Source organism: Barbus barbus (genome assembly GCF_936440315.1).
Source record: "Barbus barbus genome assembly, chromosome: 15".
Lineage (NCBI taxonomy): Eukaryota > Metazoa > Chordata > Actinopteri > Cypriniformes > Cyprinidae > Barbus > Barbus barbus.
In genome coordinates this window covers 13,794,190-13,820,045 of record NC_136743.1, presented here as the reverse complement: position 1 = coordinate 13,820,045, position 25,856 = coordinate 13,794,190, and the positions used below count along the sequence as shown (strand labels likewise).

General features: G+C 36.7%; 1 protein-coding gene across 1 annotated transcript; it reads right to left on the bottom strand.

Annotated features, from left to right (window-relative positions):
• Positions 1–337: 337 nt before the first annotated feature.
• On the bottom strand, positions 338–25,454 carry LOC306880869 (rab effector MyRIP-like). The gene is made up of 16 exons (XM_079434669.1): positions 25,200–25,454; positions 23,851–24,010; positions 16,724–16,945; positions 14,448–14,584; positions 12,513–12,599; positions 12,294–12,391; positions 12,107–12,187; positions 8,179–8,292; positions 7,887–8,058; positions 7,151–7,734; positions 4,814–6,211; positions 2,649–2,834; positions 2,395–2,556; positions 1,475–1,573; positions 1,318–1,378; positions 338–1,061 (listed from the first exon to the last, which is right to left on the bottom strand). The coding sequence occupies exons 2-16, from the start codon at positions 23,958–23,960 to the stop codon at positions 1,051–1,053; spliced, it is 3,522 nt and encodes a 1,173-aa protein (XP_079290795.1). The 5' UTR covers positions 23,961–24,010; positions 25,200–25,454; the 3' UTR covers positions 338–1,050.
• Positions 25,455–25,856: the final 402 nt, after the last annotated feature.

Genomic DNA, 25,856 nt, shown 5'->3' with positions numbered 1-25,856 from the left:
ATAATGTTAAGGTACAGTTATAGAAGAATCTTAAAAACTTTGATAGTTCTTTGAAATATTCTTGAATCAAATATTTTGCAGTGTATCAGAGAAACACTGAGATACAATTGATCTAACACACACACACTATAAATATAGCACTACTTAAACACACATCCAAAGTAATCTTATGAATTGCAATAATAACCGCACATGCCTCCGTTAATGTCCTCATAATGTCTGTGCTTTGTATTTGTAATATGTAGTTTGATTTGTACATTCGAAATACTCTCAAACAGAAATATAGATCTCAACAACTGAAATGTTATATTGATGATTTCAGTAAATGAATACCATAAAATGTTCAGGTTATGTAATGAGAACAACTCAATTCAACAACAACAGTAACAACACAAATCTGTGTACAAAAATGTACTATAATTGAAATATAATCAAACAAAAAAAATCCATTAATTTACACAGATCATTTACACTTTACAATAAATCATTGTCTTTACAATAGTTTGTAAACTTCTCTATTATCAAATCTAACATCATAAATTTATATTATCAGCATGAATTAAGTTCTGCATGATTCATATAGCTGACACATGGCTAGTATAATCTACTCTAAATCTGACAGATAAATCAATCAGAAAGATTAATCCACAAAATATTTGGCCCGGAATTCTAATTAATCTGTATCTTTAATCTATATAAGGGATAGTTCACCATCTCTTTCATCTATGGAATAGAATTAAATGATGAGCTTGATTCACAGTAATGGTCAAATATGCCAAAACAAAGCTCCACATCATAGTATAATTTGATATTATTTTAGTTTATTATATATTATAAGGGAAGAGAGGTAATAAAGCAATAAAGTTATTATTTTGTGTAAAATGGCATCACTGCATGCATCAGTATATTTGAATCTGTCAGCCAGAGCTTGAGTCCATAAAATCTTACCTATGAGCCATGAGCTTCAAGGCACATGTGATCAGTGGCTTTTTTAAGTTTGTAGTTATTTAACTTTGTGATGATGCTTGCTGATGTATCCCACCATCCTCTTTATGCTTCATCTGAAATTTACAGATAAAATGGGAGATTCAAATCATTTTCAGCAACAGATATATGTTTTGAACTATTTTAGACCTTTGATTAATGCAACGGAAATAAATGAAAGCCCATATAAAGATGATGGGTACAATTTCTGCAGCATTTGTAAAATAAAACAATTGCACTTTTCACCTATAATTATACAGATAACATTTTTTTTATATATATATATATATATATATATGTCGGTTTTCAGTATTGATTATGAGTAGCTCTTACCTTGTTTTGGAGGTGCTGGCAGTCGCCTCCTCAGTTTCCGAGATGAGCCAATGGTTTGTGTCTGAAAAAAAAGTATTACGACAGTTATAGTCATAATAAGTCACATGAGCATGTAGGAATATGTGTATGAACATTACTTAAAATATGAAGACAACACCTTGGTTTTTGGAGTCTTGACCTTGGTAAATTGGGTCTGTGGAGTTACATTAAGACCAGCACTTTTCAGAGCAGCAATTCTTGAAGAAATGTCTAAAACCTAGGGGATAAAAGCACAGATCAAAGCAAAAAGATATGAAAATGACTGTTTTGATTGTGAACAGTAAGGCTTTGCAGAAAGACTGTTATTTGAAATGTTATTGGCAGTTTTGGGACATTCTATACAGTATGTGAAGTATACAGTATATACGGGTCTATATAGTATGTACTGTAAATAGGAAATCTACATTATTTGAGTGTTATTTTAATATTATTTTTTAGTGCTGTCAAACGATTAATCGCATCCAAAATAAATGTTTTTGTTTACATAATATATGTGTGTATACTGTGCATATTTATTATGTATATATAAATACACACACATACAGCATATATTTTGAAAATATTTCCATGCATTTCCATGTATATATTTATATTCATATAATTGATATTATGTGTAAATATTTTAAATATATAAACATAACATATATGTGACCCTGGACCACAAAATGAGTCATAAGAGTCCATTTTTCGAAATTGAGATGTATACATCATCTGAAAGCTGAATAAATAAGTGCTTGTAGTGTTTATCAATATTTTTTCATTCGTTTTATCCTTATATTTTTAGTTTTTATTTAAATTTTTGTTAAAATTGAGCAATTTTGTTGTGTTTGTCATTTATTTAGTTGTTGTTTTTTCTATTCTATTAAGCTTTAATTTATTTTTATTTCAGTTTCAGTTGATAATTATGGTACTTGTTTTTTATTTCAGTTCTACTGTCCATTTGTGTTTTTCATCTATTATTTATATTTCATACTACTGCTCATTCTACTGCTGAGATTCAGAAAAAGAGAGAGAGCACAGCGTCCAGGCCGAACGCACCTGGAGCTCAGACTGCTGCACCTGGGCTGCTGCAGAGGCCACCTGGTCCTCCAGATGAGAGAGCTGTCTTTCAGTGGTGGATCCACTGATGCAGCGTGCACACTCCTCCAGATCCCCCAGTTCAGCCTCAAGTCCATACACTGTACCTGCTGCCACATACACCTGCACACAGTGAAATGAATCAGAATAAATTGAGAAGCATCTCATAAATGCCCAGTGGCGTGAGAAACGTTCATCTCAGAAAGAATCCGTACATTCTCCTCCAGTCTGCCGAGCTGCTCGTCCAGTCTTCTGGCCTCGTCAGGGGGAATGATCGAGACGTCACTGTGGTCTGACTGGCATCGTCCATCTCCCATAGATCCGTGAATCAGATCCTCTGTAGCGTTCAGTACTTTTAGCACCTCTGTGGTGATGCTGCGCAGTGATGCCGCTGAGTACTTCTATTCACGGTAAATACACAGAGGAAGGTACTGTAACTTTACACATTAACATTCACATTCATATATTGGAATGTGGAAATTAATGGGGTATGGGGCAGGTCTAGTGTGACCATACCTAAATTAGCAAAATTATTAATACTGATTTAACCCTCTGGGGCCGGCTGTATCGCCGGCGTGACCAGCTCAAACATCCCAGAATACTGAGTGTTTACTTCGGTTTTTTAAGATCTGTGCAAAAAGACACTAAAAATGACTGATTTTACTTTAATTACTGATTTTGACCTTCATTATGTATGTTTTGATTATACTGTTGTAAATAAAATACAAATAATTAAAAAGAAAACATTTTTTCAATCTCCTCACACTCTGTCTTACCTGCCTCAGTCACAGTCACACTGATGGGCCATTAGCAGCTTTAGGGGAGGGCCCTTTGTCTCTCAGGTGAAAATCACTTAATATTCAAGGCCATTACCACTCCCTCGCATATTTCGATCACAGAACATGTCTTTAAAAATTTAAATCAATATATTGTTTTCTGTGAATGATTAAGCAGAATGATTTTCACATAATTGTGAAGTAAATATTCTAGCCTACAAGACTGATTACTCAAAAGTCTTATTCAGGACGATTTAGTGTGGCTTTTATGGCCTTATTTCAGCTACATTTTTTCCCCCAAAACTTACTAACCACGCATAATATTTTTTTTCTACAAAAAATGCAAACATGTACATCCATCTTGGTCACATATTATTGTAGCACATTTTGTGCTGAATACAAAAAAACACATGTTGGTCAATAGTATATTATAAGTAGCTGAAATTATCACAAATATCAGGGCATGTCAAAACATCTCAAGTGCCCCAAAATCACCTCAGACCCCAGAGGAAATACGCTATTAAATACGCTGAATACAGTTAACATTTAAATATTTTTTTGGATTGACCAACGACATGCTATATATTCATTATGTGGGCTACTTAACATTAACAACCACATAAGAAGAAAAATAATGCTTTGTGAAATCTTAATCAGTTCATAAAAAGTCACAATTAAAAGATTAAAAAGTCAATTATGAGATTTTAAAAAATGTAAAATCTTATTTTAGACAGATTATGTCATGATTTTAACTTTTATCTCAATTATTACTTATGTCATAATTTAAATTTTTTTTATCTCATAATTATGACAAAAAGCATGAAATGTAGAAATTATGACATACTAAGTCATTTTTATCTCATTATTATGACTTAGTATGTCAGAATTTTTACATTTTATGGAAGCATGATTTTTATTTTATTTTTTGGTTATGTAGCAGAAATTGGCTTCCAAGCTTATTTACACTGTCTACATATTATAGGTTATAATGAGAGGATTTTCAAGTGAGCTTGCATTGAAAACAAATCTGCAGTTTGGAGTGGCATTGAGTGGACATCTCTGACTGGCCATTGCTTGGGCTCAATGTGTTCCACCAACATATCTATGAATGGATACAATGCTCAATGCTGCGAAAAAACCTTTGACCCAACTTGTATGCATCTAAATAGAATATTATAATCCACTTCTTTATGTGGCAGCCATAATCATAATCATGATTATTTATTGATTAATTGTGTCCTAATTGAATGTAAAATATGTCAAATATAATACAGTAAATAACGAGCCCAGAATCAGACAGCAGATGAAAACGCACAGAAGAGAACATGTACAGTAGCCAAATTAATTAGTGCAGAAATAAGAGCATACTGTCCATATCAGCATACAATCATCACCTGCTGTAGTATATTGGAGATTAAATGTAGGTTTTTCTCTATGTCCAGCATGTGTGCATCCTAATAAAGATCAAATAGAGGCAGAAGACAAAGAAAGAAATAAGAAATAAAGAAGAACTTCAGAGAAATAGGTTAAGCAGATTAAATAAAAGCATGTTAGTTGCAAGCAGCCTGTAGTGTTTAGTATAGTATACTGTAGTTATATGTTACCTTGTATATCTCCTCCGGTGACAGATACTCCTCCTGACCAGATGGGGTGCTGTCAATTGTGGAGTCCCTCTGTTTCTCCCTGTTTTCAGTCCAGTCACCTTGACTTTGGCCGTCCTTCTCTTGAACTCTCTCTTCTGATGATTTGCTGCATTGTTTGTCTTCTGTCTCTTCGGTATATTCCGTGTTGCTCTTTAGTGCCACAACTTCATTGATCTTGCCCTCTTCCTTCATTTCTTTTTCCTGCACCTCCTTCGATTTTCCACCAACAAAGCATCCCTCAGATATTGTGCTGTCATCCGTTTCCTGTTCAGTTACATTCTCCTCCTGTTCCATCATCTCGTGTTTCTCTCCCTCACTTCTCTCTCTGTCTGAAAATACCCCCTCACTAGTGTAAGCTTCTATGTGTTCTTCCATATCATCCAAAGCCTTCACTACAGTATTAATGATCCTATCATATTCCATCTTTCCATCTTCACTAATCAATCTACTCAAAGCCAGTTCACAGGATGTATTCTCAGCTCTGCTCTGCTGACCTTCAACTGCATTTCCACAATCTTCTCCCTTGTTCTTTGTCTCTTCAGTTCTCTCTCTAACTATCTCATTTTGTGCATCTGTCTCATTAAGTGTCTGTTTTTGGCTCACATAGCTCATTTCTTCTGACAGTTGGGTCTCACCCATGTCCTTTTGCTCACTAACGCCCTGCTTTGCCACAGTGTCCTTTTGCCTTTTCTCTGATCTCTCTTCTTCTGCTTTTTCAACCATCTCTGCATAGTTTTTGGTTTTCTCATCAAATTGTATCAGCACCTCAGTTCTTCTTGACTGATTTATACCCTTGGTTTCGGTTTGATACTCACACCTGTCCAGTTCATCTTCAGTGGAAGAAAGTAGTGTCTCACTGACCTGACTGGTCAACTCTCTCAGTTTGGAAGACAGATCATCTTCTTTCAACATCTCAGTTGATCTCACTTGATTTGTGGATTCAATTTCATCTGATCTTTCTTTCGAATCAGCCTCAATCGGCAATGCAGCATCTCTCACTTTTTCTTTTGTTTCACCTTCTTCATTCCCCATTTGATACTCCAACCTGTCCAGTTCATCCTCAGTGGAAGAGAGTTGTGTTTCTCTGACTTGACTGGTCAGTTCTTTCAGTCTGGTAGTCAACTCCTGATCTAAAGATCCAACTACACCAAGGGCCCCATGATTGGAATTGCTGGGAGCATTGAGACCAAGTCCAAATGGATCAGGGGTCATGGCTCCAGAGCTCAAGATGTCAGGAGTAGCCGTGTCTGAAGTGTCTGCTTCCAGACTATGATCACATGATCTTTTTCCATGCAAGTCTGAGTCTTGTTTCACATAGCGTCTCTTCACCAGAGCATCTGAGAGGTGGCTACTGGAATCCTGCCAATAAAGAATCGGAGTAATGAAATGTAAAAAATAAATAAATATTTATATCCACACATTATCGTTAAAAAATTTGGCTCAGAAAGTTTTAAATAACTGAATACTTTTCTTCAGCAAGAATGAATTAAACTGATGAAAAGAGATTATTTTAAATAAATGCTTTTAAGCTTTCTATTCATCAAAGAATCCCAAATATTTCAAGGTTTCAGCAAAAATATTAAGCAGTAAAACTGTTTTCAACTGTTATTTTATATTATAATTATTTCTGAAAGATCATGTAATACTTAAGACTGTGGCTGGTAAAATTCAGATTTGGCATCACAGGTATAAATAGCTTTTTCAAATAACTATTTTAAATTGTATTAACATTTCCCAATATTACTGTTTTGACTATATTTTTCGTAAGCATTACAGACTTCTTTCAAAAAAAAAAAAAAAAACTTACCCCAAATTTTTGAACAGTAGTGTGTATAGTCTATATATAATGTATAACATACACAATCTTAATTATTTTTATTTTAAATAATGATATAAATTTTTGGTCTTTTCATTCTGCTTTCTAAAGACTGGTCAGAAATCATTAAATTAACTGCACATTTTTGAATATAATAATAGCAAGAAATTCAAAACAAAAATAGTATAAAATAATAAAATAAAACAAATACTTTGTGAACTTTTATATTTTCAATATTTTATATATTTTCAGATATTTTTTGTTTTGATTGCAGTACCAATTATTTAATTTTGGAAACAACACAGTATAAATGGGTATTTATATATGGAAATATATAGCTGGCTTTATTTTTTAGATATGTAGGGTGCTCACAAGAGGATCATCATATGTGGGTGTAGTTGACATCAAAAGGTTTAAAAAAAAAAAAAACCCTGTTCTAAATCAAAGCCAAGACATGTTGTATAACAAACAGTCATTCTTACCGGGACATCCGCAGACAATACTGACTGTCCTTTCCACTCTGCCTCCTCTCTCTTATTTTTCCTCCTTCGCCGTGACCTTTTGACCCTGCTTTCCTCTAGGCCATCCTCACTGCTTTCAGCCCCTCCTGGATTGAAATTTATCTCCATGATATTTGGATGGCGGGCAGATGAGGGTCGTCTGTGTTCTAGCGACACTTTTCTTTTCAAGAAGGGCAGCAGAGTTTTCTGGGACTGGTGTATCTGCTCATCTTGTCCTGCGGAGTCCTCGGTGTCAGCAGTCAAGGTGTATGCTGTGAGATGTTGTGCTTGTGCATTCAAAGGCAAGGTTGCTTGACGGCTGTAGGACTCTGGGTAAGTCAACTGCTTATTGGCAGACATTTTACGCCGAAGCTCTTCCAGAGCAGCGCCCCAGACCCCATTAGCTTCAGGCTCTGTTTCTGAGCCCATCTCATCGTAAGCTGACACCACGCCAGACTCCCTTTCCAAGACGCTGTAGACCAGACTTTTGCGCTTAGTTAAAAGGCCTGGTCGAGAGAGCAGGTTGCTCTGATAAGCTATCCAGTTACCATCAGGACTCTGTAACACTGAAGACACACACACACAGCATTTAGACATATATATAAATGAAGAGGGTCAACAGTTTAAAAGTTCCAAATAATTTCAAATCTCTGTCATGAACAAGAAGAGTTGATTAACTATAGTTAAGAATCATATGAATTTAAGTCAAGGATCTAACTGGAATTGTCCAGTCGGTCGACACTCCTCCAGCTAGGCATGGCCTGGACAGGCATTGATTCTTCTTTCTTCATTTCAAGAGTATGACTTATAGAGGATGAAAGTCTTGACCCAGTGTTAGAATGCTGGTCTGTTTTCTCATCAGTCAAGAAACAGAAAGCTGAGCGAGACCTCTGAGGGGAGAGGAAACATTTCATTCAAAACATTCATTCAAAAAAGCTAAAGAATCAATCCAAAAGCATTGCCAAATTGCAGGTAATTTAGTCTTTAAAAGAAATAAAAAGTCACTATACCCAAAGAGAAGCATCAAATGCACTCTGGGTTTGATCAGGAGAGATTCCATCATTGTTCTGGTCCAGATTACATCCAGACTTCATCTCAGACAGACCCTTTTTCCGGCGGACAATCTGATATTTAAATATTCCAATATAATAAGTTTTTTCAAACAGTGTCATAATTGATAAATAATGATATGATCATTTAAAATTAACCATTTAAAATGCTATATAGCATATAATAATTTTAAATGTAATGTTATATCAACACATATGTTAAATGCCACAATTTTGCATTGTCTTTTTGATTGTCTGTTTGATGTTTGAGTGTGAATATATACAGATAGGCAGATCTTGATACAGTGGGGGAAAAAATGTACGTTTGCCCACTGATAAAGAAATGATCAGTCTATAATTTTAATGGTAGGTTTATTTGAACAGTGAGAGAAAGAATAAAAATTAAAAAACAACAACAGGACAACTGCACCGCATCAAAGGGGCGATGGACGGGGCTAGTGGTCGACCGATATATCGCCACGGCCGATATCTGGCATTTTTTAAATATTGGCATCGGCCGATACGTTTTTCTGTTTGGCCGATGCGTTCGAGGCGGGACTTTTATTTCGACGGCACAACAGACTTTTATTTTGACTGCGCTGAGAACGGCAGCGCGTGAGCACACAGTGCTCACATTCTCACTCTTGCTGTCGTCATTAACAGTTCTGGATAGAAGCCTTTCTAATAATCTATGGAAGCCCGTTTCCGCCACTGAATAAAAAATAAAAAAGGTTATTGCAACTTTTTTTTACAGAATTGTGAGATATAAACTCGCAATTGCAAGTTTATATCTCAGAATTGCAAGTTTATATCTCAGAATTGCGAGTTATAAAGTAAAAAATAAAAAAAGGTTATTGCGACTTTTTATCTCACAATTCTGACTTTTTTTCACAGAATTGTGAGATATAAACTCGCAATTGCGAGATATAAAGTCAGAATTGCGAGTTATAAAGTCAGAGTTGCGAGATATAAAGTCAGAATTGCGCGATATAAACTCACAATTCAGATTTTTTTTCTCAGAATTGCGAGATATAAAGTCAGAATTGCGCGATATAAACTCACAATTCAGATTTTTTTTCTCAGAATTGCGAGATATAAAGTCAGAATTGCGCGATATAAACTCACAATTCAGATTTTTTTTCTCAGAATTGCGAGATATAAAGTCAGAATTGCGCAATATAAACTCACAATTCAGATTTTTTTTTCTCAGAATTTGCGACATATAAAGTCAGAATTTGCGAGATATAAAATCACAATTCTGACTTTTTTTCTCAGAATTGTGAGATATAAACTCGCAATTGCAAGTTATGAAGTCCAGTTTTGAAGGGGAAAAAAAGACTGTTCTTAGAATTGCGACTTTATATCTCACAATTCTGACTTAACTCGCAATTGTGACTTTACCTCGCAATTCTGAAAAAAATATCCGAATTGCGAGAAAAAAAGTCAGAATTGCGAGTTTATATCTCGCAATTGTGAGAAAGTCGCAATTACCTTTTTTATTTTTTATTCAGTGGCAGAAACTGGCTTCCATAAATAATCAGATAGAACTGTTAAACAAAGGAATATAAAGGTATACAAAAAGTATTATAACGATTGCTTTTATATTATTAGTAATAGAAAGGCAAACATTACTTTATGTTTGCCTTCAGCATTTAGCAAATGCCCATTTATATCATTTAAACAAATCTTTGAATGACTAATGAACATTTAATTTCACAAACCTTGCAGACTAGTCTATGGAAGCCTATTTACCTACATTTCACTGCTGGTTATACTCTGTATAATTGTGTATGTGACAAATAAAAATCTTGAATCTTGAATCTTTAAACCCTTTTCCGCCACTGAATAAAAAATAAAACAAGGTAATTGTGACTTTTTATCTCACAATTCTGACTTTTTTTCTCACAATTCTGAGATATAAACTCGCAATTCTGACTTTTTTCTCAGAATTCTGATATAAACTCGTAATTCTGACTTTTTTTCTCAGAATTCTGAGATATAAACTCGCAATTCTGAGATATAAACTCGCAATTCTGAGATATAAACTTGCAATTCTGAGATATAAACTTACAATTCTGAGATATAAACTTGCAATTCTGAGATATAAACTCGCAATTCTGAGATATAAAATCACAATTCTGAGATATAAACTTGCAATTCTGAGATATAAACTCGCAATTCTGACTTTTTTCTCAGAATTCTGATATAAACTCGTAATTCTGACTTTTTTTCTCAGAATTCTGAGATATAAACTCGCAATTCTGAGATATAAACTCGCAATTCTGAGATATAAACTTGCAATTCTGAGATATAAACTTGCAATTCTGAGATATAAACTTGCAATTCTGAGATATAAACTCGCAATTCTGAGATATAAAATCACAATTCTGAGATATAAACTTGCAATTCTGAGATATAAACTCGCAATTCTGAGATATAAACTCGCAATTCTGAGATATAAACTCACAATTCTGAGATATAAACTCGCAATTCTGAGATATAAACTTGCAATTCTGAGATATAAACTTGCAATTCTGAGATATAAACTTGCAATTCTGAGATATAAACTTGCAATTCTGAGATATAAACTCGCAATTCTGAGATATAAACTCACAATTCTGAGATATAAACTCACAATTCTGAGATATAAACTCGCAATTCTGATGTAAACTCGCAATTGCGACTTTTTATCTCGCAATTCTGACTTTTTTTCTCGCAATTGCGAGTTTATATCTTACAACTCTGACTTTCTCACACCATAGGAAACCACTCTCTGTGTAAGACTTTGCAGTGCTTCGTTCAATTTGATATAGATGAACTATATATTGAACTAGATGAATGTTGCGTCCGAATATGATTTTTCAACAAACATAAAAATGACTCATTATTCTCGATTTCTGTGTTTTGCGCTCGCGGTTGGACAGTACCATTACCGCCGGGCAGGGTGCGGGAGGGGTGACGGCACGCACAGCTTTCAGACACAACATTCTTCATTTCTTTATAGTTCTGAGTTTGAGGCAGCTTTATTAGCCTTTAAAAGTCTAATATAGAAACGTCTGACCTCTGTGATTGCCAGCAAGGGTTTTGCCACCAAGTACTAAGTCATATTTTGCGAAGGGGTCAAATACTTATTTGACTCATTAAAATGCAAATTAATTTATAACTTAACTTTAAATTGTGTTTTTCTGGATTTTTTTTTTGTTTTTCTGTCTCTCACTGTTCAAATACACCTACCATTAAAATTATAGACTGATCATTTCTTTGTCAGTGGGAAATGTACAAAATCAGCAGGGGATCAAATAATTTTTCCCCCCACTGTACATTCAGATTAATGTATAATCTCAAATTATACATTTTAAAAGCATTAAAATAAATAAATAAAATTATGCATTACATAATGTTTTTGTTTTATAAACAGTAATGTGTAAAATATGGGTAAAATAATGGGTAAATATGCTCACCAAGATTGCATATATTTGGTAAAAAAAAAATATAGTTTAAAATATATGATTTCTGTTTTAATATATTTTAAAATGTAATTTATTCCTGTTATGGCAAAGCTGAATTTTCAGCAACCTCAGTCTTCAGTGTCACATGACCCTTCAGATATCATTTTAATATGCTGATTTGGTGCTCAAGAAACATTTCTTATTATACAAGACTTGTGCCGTTTAATATTTTTGTTGAAACCTTGACACTTCTTTTTAGGATTTTTAGATGAACATAAATAGTTTGAAATCTTTTCTAACATTACAAATGTCTTTGCAGTCACTTTTGATCAATTTCATGCATCCTTGCTGAATCCATGGGTCCTTGCTGAATACACTGAATTCTACAAAATTTAAAACTCTGCATTCATGAAAGGTCATTGCTGTCATGTGTTGCTCACTTTCTGTACTATAGTTGTGGTCAATTCCTCAATCAGCTCTCCTCTGTTCTCTCGCAAATAATGAGCTTCGTTCTGCTTCTCCTACAAGAGCAAATGTCAAATAGCAGCCATGTCACACTTGCCAAGTTATTGAATAGTAAGAATGAATGAACGAACAATCTTATACCTATTAAAGGGAAAGTCTTACTTGACTGTCAGCCTGACTCTCAGCCTTAGCAATGGCCTCATCTATGGCCTCTTCTGCCACCCGCAGTGCCACATTAATAGTATCAGCCATGCTGTGCTCTGGAGAGAGACATAATAATTAAAGTATTTTCAAATGTCCACTGTATGAAACTAATGGAACCAAAACTACTGATATACAGTAAAAAACCATACATATCTAAATAATTATTTGATCACAAACCTTCACTTTGCCTGTAGAACGTGGAGTCGCTCTCATAAATACTACTCTCATTACAGCCGCTCTCTTCATAAGTGCTACCCTCTGTTGCTGCAAAAAATGTTACAGCTCATTTCATCAAAGAAACTTTATAACCTTTCATAATCTATCCATTTTCAGTGGCAGAGGATGTATAACTTTAGAAAGTGTATGTATGTTGCATGCCATGCCTCGATTTCGGATGCCAGAATGATTTCTGAGGGCATCAACCATTTTTTATAAAAAAAAAAACACCCACCTAATAACATTTCTAAGTTTCATATCTAATAGTAAAATTAATTTAAAAAAATGGTCAAGAGTGATAAGGTAGGACAAGCGTGGAATAAAGAGCTTCACTCAATATTAAATGAAAAAAAAAAATAAGTACAACCATATGCATTAAATATTTCTGTTGTTGTTGTTAGTGTTATTGACAAACTGTTCCTATGATAAATTGAGCGATTCAACAGCACTTCCAGTTAAGACACATGATTTAATAGCAGTGTCGACAGGTTTCTCTCTCTGACAGACACTGTCTCAGTCTCAGAGAGCTGTTGGATGACAAATCATTTGCTGGGTAAATACTGGCATATCAATATGGCCTCAGCTCTACATAGAGCAATTTAAAGTGCTCCCCTCAAGCCGGTAAAGGTCAAACTGCCTCTGAAGCCACCGGATACCACTCTATGAAAACACCTGCCCTTTTCCTTTAAGCCAGTGTTTACGCCTACATTCTGCTGAGGAGAGCAGATCAAAGTAATATCATGAATCTAGCTTTTTCTATGAGATAAACTGAAGACTGATGTTGCGGCTTAAAAACCTATAATGCTATAAGCTTATCGCTTCATTCTTAGCACTTGTCCGACATTAAACTCAAACAGATTATCTCCTAGCTTTTCTCTTCATCAAATTTCCCAAAGCTTGACCACATAGAGCATTGAGTTTTGTGGCCAAAGCTCTTTATTTTTCATTGCCATTGTAATGGTTTTACTCTCCTCCACAGAGAGCTATTGTTCCTCAGAGGATACAGGGGTCTGCTGAGGTGACAAACATCTACAGTCATGGTCATCCATTGTTAATGTGTCATTGGCCTTGCTCTAAACTGCTTTCCTCTTCATGGAGAAGACATACTCTGCTCACAGACCTCAGCAAAACTGAAATGGAGGCTGGGCACAGATCATAACTCATTTAGGGTTGTGCCCACAAACACAAGCAAAGGAGCTTCAAGCTGGCGTGGAAGAGAAAAAATAATATTTTATTTTACACATCCAAACAAGGGTGCACAGTAAAAATATTGTGAATTTGCAGTATATTTTTGGCTACTTCTGGCTGTACTTTCACAGTATTTTTTTGTAAAAACGACAACTGATTGAACGGGGAGCAGAATAATATTATTCAATATATTAATTAAATATTCAGTCATTGTGAATAAATGATTTGCCTGTTAATGTAATAAGTAATTATTGTATAGAATTATATGTATATGCTTGATTTTGATTCGCTATTTAAATCTTAATAATACAAGAGGGAATGGATCTATCAGGTCATAATCAAAAGTGCACAGCGACCCTTCCTCCATAAACATGAATAATTATCATAAATCCTGCGGCTGTTATATTGGATACAGAGGAAGCAAGTCAGACTAGTGGAGCCCTGTCTGCTCTTTTCTTAACCCTCATGAATTAGTGCTAAATACATGCATGCACATGCAACCATAAGCTGTGAAAAAGACAATCTAAAACTGACATATCCACTGAATGCAGATGGCATTTGAAATGCAACAACTCCTACAAACATGCAACATGCAAACCAGCTCTTTTACCCCCAAAATATATACTAATAAATAATTATAAAATGTCATAGTATGAAAGCATCCTTTATCTTCAAGGAAGGTCATACAACAGTCCAGATGGCAAGTACCTGTAAGCTCTGCTAGCGCTCCACGCTCGGCCGCATGCCTCCTGTAGAGGTTCTTTAACACTTTGGCACTGCCAAACCTTTTAAAACGCTCTCTCACATTATTGTAGAACCATTCCAGTGACTGGGTCTTCAGTAGCCTGGAAATACACAAACAAGGCTGCATTTTAATGCTCATTTAAGAGCATTCCTCAGTTTCTGTTTACACTATACTGATTAAAACCTTGCAGAACATATGATTATGAAGACTGTGACATTTGTCCTATAATCACAGGCACACACACAAACATATTTACAAAGAAAACTCACTAAATATACATCCAAAGGCACTTTTGAGCATGCTCAATATGAAAGACCTGGTTAAGCCTGTGCTACACTAATATTCAGACTCTCACTGCTAAAGAGACAAACAGCTTGATGTTGCCATGCCACTGAGAGCAGAAGTCCAATAGTTTGAATTAAAATGAGTTTGTTTGTTTTTTCAGAGGAATTGCCTGCTGAGAACATATAATATTATTGTTTACTTTGTATACAGTAGGGAATAGTGTCAAAAAGAAAATGAAAGATCAGAAGAATCTATTATTATTATGCTCCAGGGAGCAGGCCAAAATTGCCAGGAATTTTAACATTCAATAATTATCAATTAATAATAATGTTAGCAACATTATATCAACAACCAAGATTTAATAATCTGTTAAAGAAATATGCACAGAAATATGAGATGTTGGTAAAGACTACAATGTTGTTTTTATGCTTAAAATAGCATTATGTGTCCTTTTACCATAATGTACACACTCCCTGAGGGCATATGATATTTTTTCATACAGGAAAGAATTTTACTTTAAGATGGCCTTTAAATGGGAATTACTTGTTTATGCATTTATTTAATTAACTAGACAAGAAGCCACATGTACTGTAAACAGATAGCTTAGATACTACATATACCTGTTCGGTCTAGATTATTAGATTATTGGAATTAGATTATTTTCCAAAATCGTTCAGCCCTAGATCTAACACACTGATCTTTGCAACGAAAACTGGAATGACCATCCGTTTTATTACGAGAGGACAGAGAAAATACGAGTGGATGTGTATAGTATCAAAATTCAACTCCATTGATGGACGTAATCTCTGTTTAAGTGTGTGTGTGTGTATAAAACAGGAAAGAGAAGGAATAATCCTGCTATAAATAAATACAGTGATGTTTTGCACAGAAATGCAGGACTTCTGTAGGACATAGTAACCTTCCATGCACAGTGTGAGAAGCGTAAAGCTCTTGGGTTTCATTAGCACAACAGATTCACATCACATCTGTAGAAACACTGTAATAAGACAGAAGGTTACCCAAAATTGAACTCTGCCTTCATTGGTTAGAAAAATCTAATTGGTTAAACATGAATTGAAGGTTTTATGTTTGCAGGCCAGTATTTATCCATTAGTGTGCATGTAAGAAGTGCAAAAATATTTACTGTCTTGGTTCAGTAGGATTCTGACAGCACTCTGTGACATTTACAAAGGCATTTGTGCGCAATGTCATGTCATGCTCTATTCTTGTATAATACATAATAATTCTGATTCTAATAGTCTTAACAGTGTTATTTGAATTCTCATCAAGAATACTCTACTCTTTCATTAAACCATGAGTGTAAACAAACCCACAGACATACAGACACTCACTAACGCTCAAATGACTACTAAGGTGCTTTGAAATGTACGTGAAACACAACTCATATGAACATAAATACAAACAAATGTTCATGGTACAGAGTCAAGTTACAGAACCAGACCTGAAGTTGTTTTTTTAAAACAAACTTTTCAGTCTATTTATAGGGATGAACAAATATTACATTTTCCAATGATATTCTATATTATTTTGTCTAAATAAATTAACAATAAATTGCTAAAAATAAATGTAATGATAGAAGTGAATTTAGGCATTGCAACATTATAATGTACAGTATGAAAAATGGATATTCATTTTTAGATTTGCTAAAGACTATATTTAACTGTGTTATTAAATTATAAGTGTTTTTAACTGTATGAGAAATGTATGAGAAATGAGCATGCACAATTAAATATCCAATACTGACTGATACTGTCAATTAAAAAAAATATATATCTAACATCAACCAATCACCAATACAGTACTACTATATCATGAATCCCTAGTTTTTAAATCCCAATAACAACCAGAAGCATCATGAGCCTTTAATCTGCAGGTGTTTCCTGCAAAAGCCCCCTGATGGAGCTCAAGCTCACAACAGCTCGGCAGAACTGACCTGGTCTTCTGGCAGGAGGAGCACAGCCAGCCTTTGTCCTTCTTACTGTACGTGCAGCAGCCCTTGCAGACTTTGTAGCAACAGTCCAGACAGGAACGTTTAGGGTTGAGCAGGAAGGTGAAGGGAGAGCAGCAGCGGATGCAGCAGCGCTCATTAAACCTGTGCTGCCGCGACAGTAAAACAGACCGACTGCCCTCCTCAACCAGTGCCTTCTTCATCTCACTGGAGCGAGAGAGAGAGAGAGAGAGAGAGAGAGAGAAAGAGAGTAGAAAAACAACTGTGAAATAAAGTACTTCACTAAAATTATACTTGAGCTGATGCATATTTGTCTGAGTATTAGGATGATGCATTAAAAACATACATAATTAATCTCTATGTAAGGCAGGCTGTAGTGCCCTATAAGTGGATCATGTTCACATGACATCTGCATGTTGACAGATGTGCTGCATTTGCCCTTCAACGTCTTAAATCTGTCTGTATTTCCAGCCGTACTGCAGCCTCCAGAGAGGAGAGAGCAATTCTGAGTGACATTTAGCAGAGAGATGAGAGACCTAACACTATTTAATAGAGGGTTGCAACCAGTACATACACATTTTGTTTGGACTATGCCCATTAGATTTATGCTACTTAATTATACTTATGTGCCCTTAGGATATGAACTAAAAGTCAGAATTGTAGGGTTTATAGGGTTCAGTAAGAAGGCAATTGATTAAATCAAAGTAAATAAGAAATATCTTAATCAGGAAAAATGCATTAGTAGTGTGTTTTTCCAGTAAATCTTCCTTGAGCTTACTTTGATGTGCCAGTAGGTGGCGACAAGTAACTACTCACTGAATCGATCAGTCAACTGAATTGTTTCATTCAAAATGCTGATTTATTTCACAATGAAACAAGTGGCTGCATTCAAAAACAAGTACCTACACAGAGAGCAATTAATTGCTTAGTGACGATTAAAAAAGTATGTTCTATATTCATGAATATGTTCTGGATCTACTACATTCATCATGTTGTCATTGTCAAGTGACCTAGCATCAGTTACCTCACATCCTCTCTGTGGCCTTGTGGGATAAGTGTCTATTGAATGCATACTTCAGAATCAGTTTAGTAGGTCATCCCTACTCACAATGCTGTGAATTCAGACATACTACTCTGTTCACGTAATGTTTTTCAACTATTATGCAATTTATGCAGTTTTGGATGTAGCCACTGTGTTTATGAGTGAATCATTGAGTCCCTGACTCATCTGAATAGATTCATTCAAAAACACTTTTTCATTCAGTAATGCGCTAAAAGTTTATTTTGCTTCGACTTTGGCAGACCAAATTAACATTTCCAATTGTGCTGCTGGTCTTAATATCATCATGGCAGTGGTTTTCTGTGATTTACAGGTGTGAATGCAGAAAATTAAAACAAAGAAAAATGTAATACAAAATATATCGAATGTCACTGTAGAGTGAAGACATAGGTGGACAAAGAGGACATAAGTAAACATCAATCATCATGACACATTTAAAATTATTTAAATTTCAATATTAAATTAAATTTAATATTGAAATTTAAATCATTTTAAATAATGTGTCATGATACATACTGTTATAAAAGCAAACCTGTGACTCGTAGAGAGAGGAGCTGACAAAGAAGAGCGGAGAGAGAGAGAGATGAAAAACTAGAAAGGAAGCTTTGTATTGAAAATCTCTGCTTGAGGTGTGGCGTTTACTTCGTCTCTCCAAACAATGCCAACAGGAAATCATTATGAATGATTAGAGCCACATCTTGAACTGATCACGTGAATACTGAGAGAGGGGAATTGAGGATAATCTGAGCAGATTAAAAACAGACAGACAACACACAAAAAAAATGGTAAAGAAAGAAAACAAAGGCTGTTAAGACATAACACACATACAAGGGTGGATAATACATTACGGTGATGTTGATTTTGTAACTGTGGACTTGGGAAACACAAATTTATAACACTGCATTTTTGCATCTACGTGTGTGCACAGAAATAGTTTGCTGACAAATTTGTGCCAAAACCTCCCTTTTACTTGAACTCAGTGGAAAACAACTCTTGCACTAAATCCAAGATGCATGTAGTTTGTAGATTAATCTCTAATTGTGACATTCAGACCACCAGAGATTACGAACAGACTTCCACCAGTTTGTCTAGACTGAATCAGTGGCAAGATGCATTTAGAGTAACAGCCAAAAAGCACAAAAGAAGATAATAGCTGAACAATTCTTACAGACCTGAGCAGGATCAATTTCATGTCCCTACAGTCACCCACAGTGATGATACCCCATCGGGGGTCTCTCCAATGAACTTATAATTGGATACTCAGCAGGCCATTTCCACAGAGTTCTCAGAAACATGGTCTGTTGTTTACAAAGCAAGCCGTTGGCAGAGAACAGCAGAGGCGTACTGTGCTAGTAGGTGCAGATCCAAGCGAAGGTCTACTAAGTGACTCATGCCAGATAGCCAGACTGGGCACAGGTGTGATGAACAGGGGGTCAACCAATGCCAAAATTTTTTACTAAGTCATCTGACACACCAGTATCTATCATGAATGACAGGTTATATATAATTAGATACAATCTGCAACTGCAGTACACAATTTAGCATATCCTCTTCTTTTCCCATGCCTGTTATGCAGTATGTATCTATAATACATTTTACAGTATCCTTTGTAAAGTTTCTAATGCACTCGAGTTTCTAATGTTTGATATAAATGACACGTTTTACTGGTCAATATTTGATGTGTATCAGGTGATATTATATATTTTTATTAGATGGTGGATTTTTTTCCTCCAATTTTTACACTTAGATGAAGTGAGCATTAGATGATGGCAAAGGTACAGTTATTTTTTAAACTAATAATTGAATAACTGGTAAATGTTTGTTTTTTTGTAAATTTTAACAGTAATATCATCGTTTCATTCTTTACATTACATTTTAGTGTGTCCTTGTTACAGTGTAATTATACCTTTAGATACTGAGTAATATTAATTAACTACATTAGTTAGCTGTTGTTACCAAATTTAAATGTATTTGTAATTAAGTCTAACTTCATACTAACTTCATTCAATTCATACTAAATAGTATGAATTGCATGTAATTAAAGCAGCAATCCTATCATAACTGTTTGTATAAGGCCAATATGGCCCACTGAATAGTGTGCTACAAGCCAAAATGTCTGCCCAGATTCACTATGTTCTGTGCGCAGTTCCATTACATTTCCCCTTCATGTAATGGATTAACAGTGGCCTCACAAAATGGCAGAATCTGCCATCTGTTTTAAATCTTTGATTTAATGAAATGGAAAATCAGGGATGAGTGCATGGATAGATGGCAAACTCTAGGGTGTCTCAAGATTTTTTCCAAAGTCTGATTTAGATCAGTGGTACCCAACCAGGGCTTTGCATACCCCTGGGAGTACTTAAGCATGTCCTAGTGGGCATTTGGAAAGTACATAAAATGGATATAATTTATTTATTATTTTAATAACTGCGAAGAAAAGCTAGATGCATGCAGGCAGAACACACTTGGTAGAAGAAAAAAATGCTGTCTGCATAAAATGAGATGGTTTTGTCAGGATTGTGGACTGTTTTGCGTGTTTTGCTCCCCATGTGTTCTGTAACCCAGTTTCTCCCTCATGTTGATTGTTTAATTTAATTCCAGGTGTGTCTCCTTAGTTCCCTCATTATCCTGTCTTTAATAGCCCCAGTCCTTTCAGTTAGTGTCTGTTGGTCCTAAATGTCTATCCATGTGTTCCTGTGTCTCCTAGCTTCCCTGTGTACCCTGTTGGACATTAAAGACTCTCGTTTTTGTGAATTGCTCGTTCTCCTCGTTCCGTGATTTCCTGACTTCGTGTGAAGTGTGACAGAAGGACCGACCTACAAACAGTTACCTCTGCGTCTACCCTCCGTTTTGTTTTCCGTTTTTCCCCTCAGTGTTTTTTTTTTTCCGTTGTGCCCCATGGATCCCTTTGTCCGGCCCGAATTCCTCCTCCTCCTGCTGGAGCAGGGGGATGATCTCTCGAGGACCATACGTGACTGTTCCTGATGTTAGCTAACGCCACCAGCTACCCGGACGACGCGCTCTGCGCATTCTATGATGCAAGCCTGAACACCGCATGCAGAGCGCTGTCGTCCGAGGATGGTCCTGAAGAGGATTTCGCCGCCTTCGTGGAGTGGACTCTCCACTCCACGAAGGATCCACTCCAGACCCAGAGTCCAGCCCACCATCTCCCCGCAGTGCGGAGCACCAGCCCGAGCCCACTGATGACTGAGAGCCATTTCCCACTGCGATCAGTGAGCCAGTGCAAAGCCGAGCGACTGAGCAGAAGATCGCCCCGAAAGTTGAGCCCAACCCGTCAGCTCAGGTGCGAGAGCCGGCAACAGTGCCCATCACGAAGGAGCAAGCCGTGGACGGTTTGAGCACGGAGTGGAGCTCCGCCCCCTGCACCGCGGCTGAGGATGAGCTGATGATGCATCTGGGACTGCTGGACAGAGAGGGGGCTTCCAATCCTCCAGTGCCCGCTCCTCGAAAGTGTCCTCCAGTACCCGCTCCTCAAATTTCTGCTCCTGCCTCCTCCACCGCTGTCGTCTGGCAGCCCCCCCGCTCACCCTCAGCCCCCTATCTGTATGGTGCGAGCCCCGCGGGTCTGCCATCCTCCAGCGTCGCCAGGGCTGGAGTATCCCTCACCTCCGCCTCCAGCCTCCGAGGCCCAGACTCCACCTCGGCTCCTAGCTCCCTCACCTCCACCGTCACCCGTCGATCCACCAGCTCCGTTGGGCTCCTTCCTCCCTTCAGCTCCACCTGGGTCCTCAGTCGCTCCGGCTCCGCCACGGATCTCCGGACTTCCGCCTCAGTCACCAGAGCCCTCGGCTCCACCCTGGCCCCCCGGATCCTCGGCATCCCCCTGGCTCGTTGGGTCTCCGCCTCGGGCTCCTCCACCACCTGCTCCACCGCCGTTGGTCGGCCCCCTGGAGTCGGCGGCTATCCCTCCTCCAAGGCTCCTCTCTCCATCGGCTCCACTGCGGGCCATAATCATGGCTGTGGCCTGGGTCATGCTGTGCGTTTCCTGCTCCGGGTCCCTCCTGTCTCTTCCCTGGCTCCTCTTTCCTTCATTGGCCTCCTCCTTAGTTCCCACCCGCCCCTCCCCTTTGGATGTTACTACGGTGCAAGGACGCACCTTCCGGGAGGGGGCGAAATGTCAGGATTGTGGACTGTTTTGCTCCCCATGTGTTCTGTGGCCCAGTTTCTCCCTCATGTTGATTGTTTAATTTAATTCCAGGTGTGTCTCCTTAGTTCCCTCGTTATCCTGTCTTTAATAGCCCCAGTCCTTTCAATTAGTGTTTGTCAGTCCTAAACGTCTATCCATGTGTTCCTATGACTTGCTCATCTCCTCGTTCTGTGATTTCCTGACTTTGTGTGAAGTGTGACAGGTTTAAGTTTTTTTTTTTTCATAAAAGTATGAAACAAATACCCGACAATCAGTATAGAGTTGTATAGTACAAAAATAACATAGTATATAGGTTAACCAATCTCAATGCTCTTAACTGGACAAATAAAAATCAGTTTCCTGGAGCTGAGGAAAACTAATGCAATCTGTAATATTATATCGCAATGTCTCTTTGTCTGCCTGATAATAACATCCATCTTAAGTTATTGAATTACTGTACAAGTGGACATCCAAGACAGCTCTTCACACCAGCCATTAACACACATCTAAAGCATGTCTCCTGTAAGAACCTGTGATCAGATTTTGGAAGAGTCTTTTTGTGACTACATAAAATACGATGTCAGTGTGTTTCTGCATTTCTGAGTTACAAACTAGGTGCCGAAAAGCCTAAAAGCATGAAACAAATAGGTATTGTTTGCTTTTGGGTTTTTTTCCAAATACATTTTTGTGCCATTATTCCTACTTCCTGTTCCAGCAAACAAGCATTTTCAACAACAGTGTTAGAGATTAGAGCAGCCAGAGTGCTTCTCTGTCGGTCAGATAAAATCGTGGTGCCAAACAAAGTCATTAACCAAAGTGTTTTTCTCACTCCGAAGTACCGTGATGAGTAGTGTGCTGCTTTGTGCCACACTTTTTTTTTTAAAAGAAAGACAAAACAATGGGGGAAAGGGGGGAAGAAAGAAGGTCAAACAGAGATAAAAGACTAAATATATGCATTACACTCTGTCCTTTGGGAACCAATGTATTTATACATAGTATTACATAAAAAGAGTATAAAGTCAGGTCAGGTAAGACCGTTAGGTAAGTATTCTGCCCGTTTCTTACAAATACTTACTGGGAAGTGCAGCAAATTAGAACACCAAAGAGATATTTGTATATATGTAAACAGAGAGGCCCTTTTAATTTGCAAATACCTGTGAAGGTAGAAATAGTGGACTCTTATGACCAAGATACATACAGCATGACTCTGTCTCTCCTGAATAATAGTGCCTCTATATATCTGTAGGTCAGAATCTGATTTCTTCAAAGCCATATTCATGGTGGGCTCAGGGAAGTATGAGGAAAGGGAGAGCCTTTCCTGTCATTTTGTTTTAAAGTATGACAAAGAATGATGGGAACTTCCTCATACTCTCTAGCAATGATTGGACCGCCATTTGGGTGACATCACCAGGAAGACAATGCTAAAATAGTTTATTTACAAAATCTTCATGACAAAAATGTGGACATATTTAGCATTATCATTTTAAAATGACATATACTACAGTTCAAGTTTGTAGTTGGTAGGATTTTTTTATGTTTCTGAAAAAGTCTCTTACGCTCATCCAAGCTACATTTATCTGATAATAAAAATCTGATTTGGTGCTCAAGTAACATATATTATCAATGTTGAAAATACTCATATTGCTTAATTTATTTGTGGAAACCCTGAAGCATTTTTGCAGGTTTTTCCAGATCTTTGATGAGCAGAAATTTTGATGAAAATATATATTTTTTTTATATAAGAATGTAAATATCTTTACTGTCACTTTTAATTAATTCACTGTATCCTTACTGAATAAAAGCAAAATTCTTACTGACCCCAAACTTTTGAACAGTGGTGTATTTTGAGCAGGAGGAGCCCTAAAAAGGATGCTACAAAGACACAGAAGTGTGCATGAGACTCACTTGAGCCGCGTCTCCTCCGTTTTGCGTAGCTCCATGTCCCGTTGCACCACCTGCATCACATGCTCAGCCTCCACATCCGTCAGACCAGAGAGATCCAGTTTGCGCCCCATCCTTTACCTCTGGAGAGCTAATGATGTACCTGCCCTGACCTGACTGTTAGCTGAGGACAGTAATTAAAGCAGAGCAGAGTCATTAATAATGTCAAACCTTGGCACAAACTGCGCCACTGGCTTCATAACGTGTTTGAAATTACAGATGCTAGATATTGTATATTTCAACTGTATAATGGAAGCTAGAAACTAAATCTGAAGACAAAATAATCTTGTAATTATAGCATTGTTTCATTATGATCTCAACATAATACAGTGTATTATGAGAAAAGTCCAAAGTAAACCCTGTTGCATAAGGCTGTTAAATAAGCCATAGCTGAAATAAGGGCCCTGGGATTTAAGACCCCAACAATGTTAATTTTAATTGCCTTAGACATTTTGACATTAAAAAAACTAAAAAACATGAACTTTTCTATTTTTCTATTTGCTTGCCTTAAACAATGCATTTTATAGAAAATGAAAGCGCATAAAAGTACTAAAAGTATTAAAAACCTAAAATAAAATCAAAACTGAACATTTAGGCTAAAAATAAAAGCTTGTTCAAAATATGAATAAATGTTATAATAATGTATAAATAATAATAAAATAACACTGGTGTCCCAAATTTAAAAAGGCAAACCTAGCCTTTTGTAGGCACACTGTAAAACTCTTCAAATCTTTCTCAGAAACCTCGAAACCATCTGCTGAGCCAACAGTGAAAGCCAACACAAAGCTTTTGCCCATGAGGTATAACTACAATTCATCTGTCAGAAGGTGGCAATGCATTTAAAGGGACAGTTCTACATTTGTCATCATTATTTACTTACCTCAGCCTTAAGTCACCATTCACTTTCGATGCATCTCTTCCCATACAATGAAAGTGAATGGTGACTGAACCTGTCATTCTGCTTCACATCTTCTTTTGCGCTCCACAGAAGAAAATGAAGAACATCAGGATGTGTAATTGATGACAGAACTTTAGTTTTCGAGTAAACTTTCCCTTTAAACCAGACTTTGTGACGACTTAAGTGGACGTCGAGTTTAATAGGTACTGAGTTTGGATAAACCACTTCAATAAAAGAAGAAACCGGTCTATTTCTACATGAGACAGCTCTAAGTCATAATAAATAGCCTATTTTCTTTTCTGATTAAATCATGCAGGCACATTTATATAAATTTGACTATAATAAACAACAAATTAACCATACAAGAGACAAACAATTGATACTTTGGGAAGAATAGTTTAGATGCGGCACTTACCGTCGCGTCTTCACCTCAGGCGCTTACATCAGCTCTTTTCGACCAGCGACTGCCAAGTCATTATGAATGTCCGTTCAAATCAATACGGTCGACTTTCTGTGTCTTTTGGGAATGTTCGAAGATAACCTTTTAACAAGTTTGACAAAAAATAATCAAGAACGTCCGAAGAGAAACGCTCGGAAACGAGCGCGTGTACCTGCTGTGGTCTCATGCCATTTACAACCACGAGACCTAAAATCTGCCAACCTCCGGTACACAGAGCCCAGCAATGCTGCAACAGTGCTGCTGATAATCCACTTTTGGACGTGCTGAACACTGATACCATACTGAGAGTGAAGGGAATGTAAGATTTAAACGTTGCTGTTGTTTTAGCCACAGTTGCATAGCTGTAAAAAATAAATTAATTAAATGCAGTCACGAGATAGCACTGATTTGGATTCATTCAAACACTTTAAACTTTTGGCTTAAATATAGGCCAGGGGCATAGCCATCATTTCAAAAGTGGGGGGGGGGCGGAATGTCTAGTGTTATACCTGTTTTTTTTTTGTTGTTGTTTTTTTCAGTTAACCCTTGTCTAATTGACAGGTTTTATTTTTAATCATACCTTTTTGCTTAATATGCTTTATGATTATATTATTATATGATTATAAAATAGAA

Bases quoted from the DNA above. Each gene is read 5' to 3' on its own strand.
- LOC306880869 (XM_079434669.1), bottom strand. From the start codon at position 23,960: ATGGGGCGCAAACTGGATCTCTCTGGTCTGACGGATGTGGAGGCTGAG. The intron at 14,585-16,723 runs GTCAGTTCTGCC...GTGTATTTCCAG, and splicing joins TCCTCCTGCCAGAAGACCAG to GCTACTGAAGACCCAGTCAC. The intron at 8,293-12,106 runs GTGAGCAACACA...TTTAAATATCAG, and splicing joins CCACAACTATAGTACAGAAA to ATTGTCCGCCGGAAAAAGGG.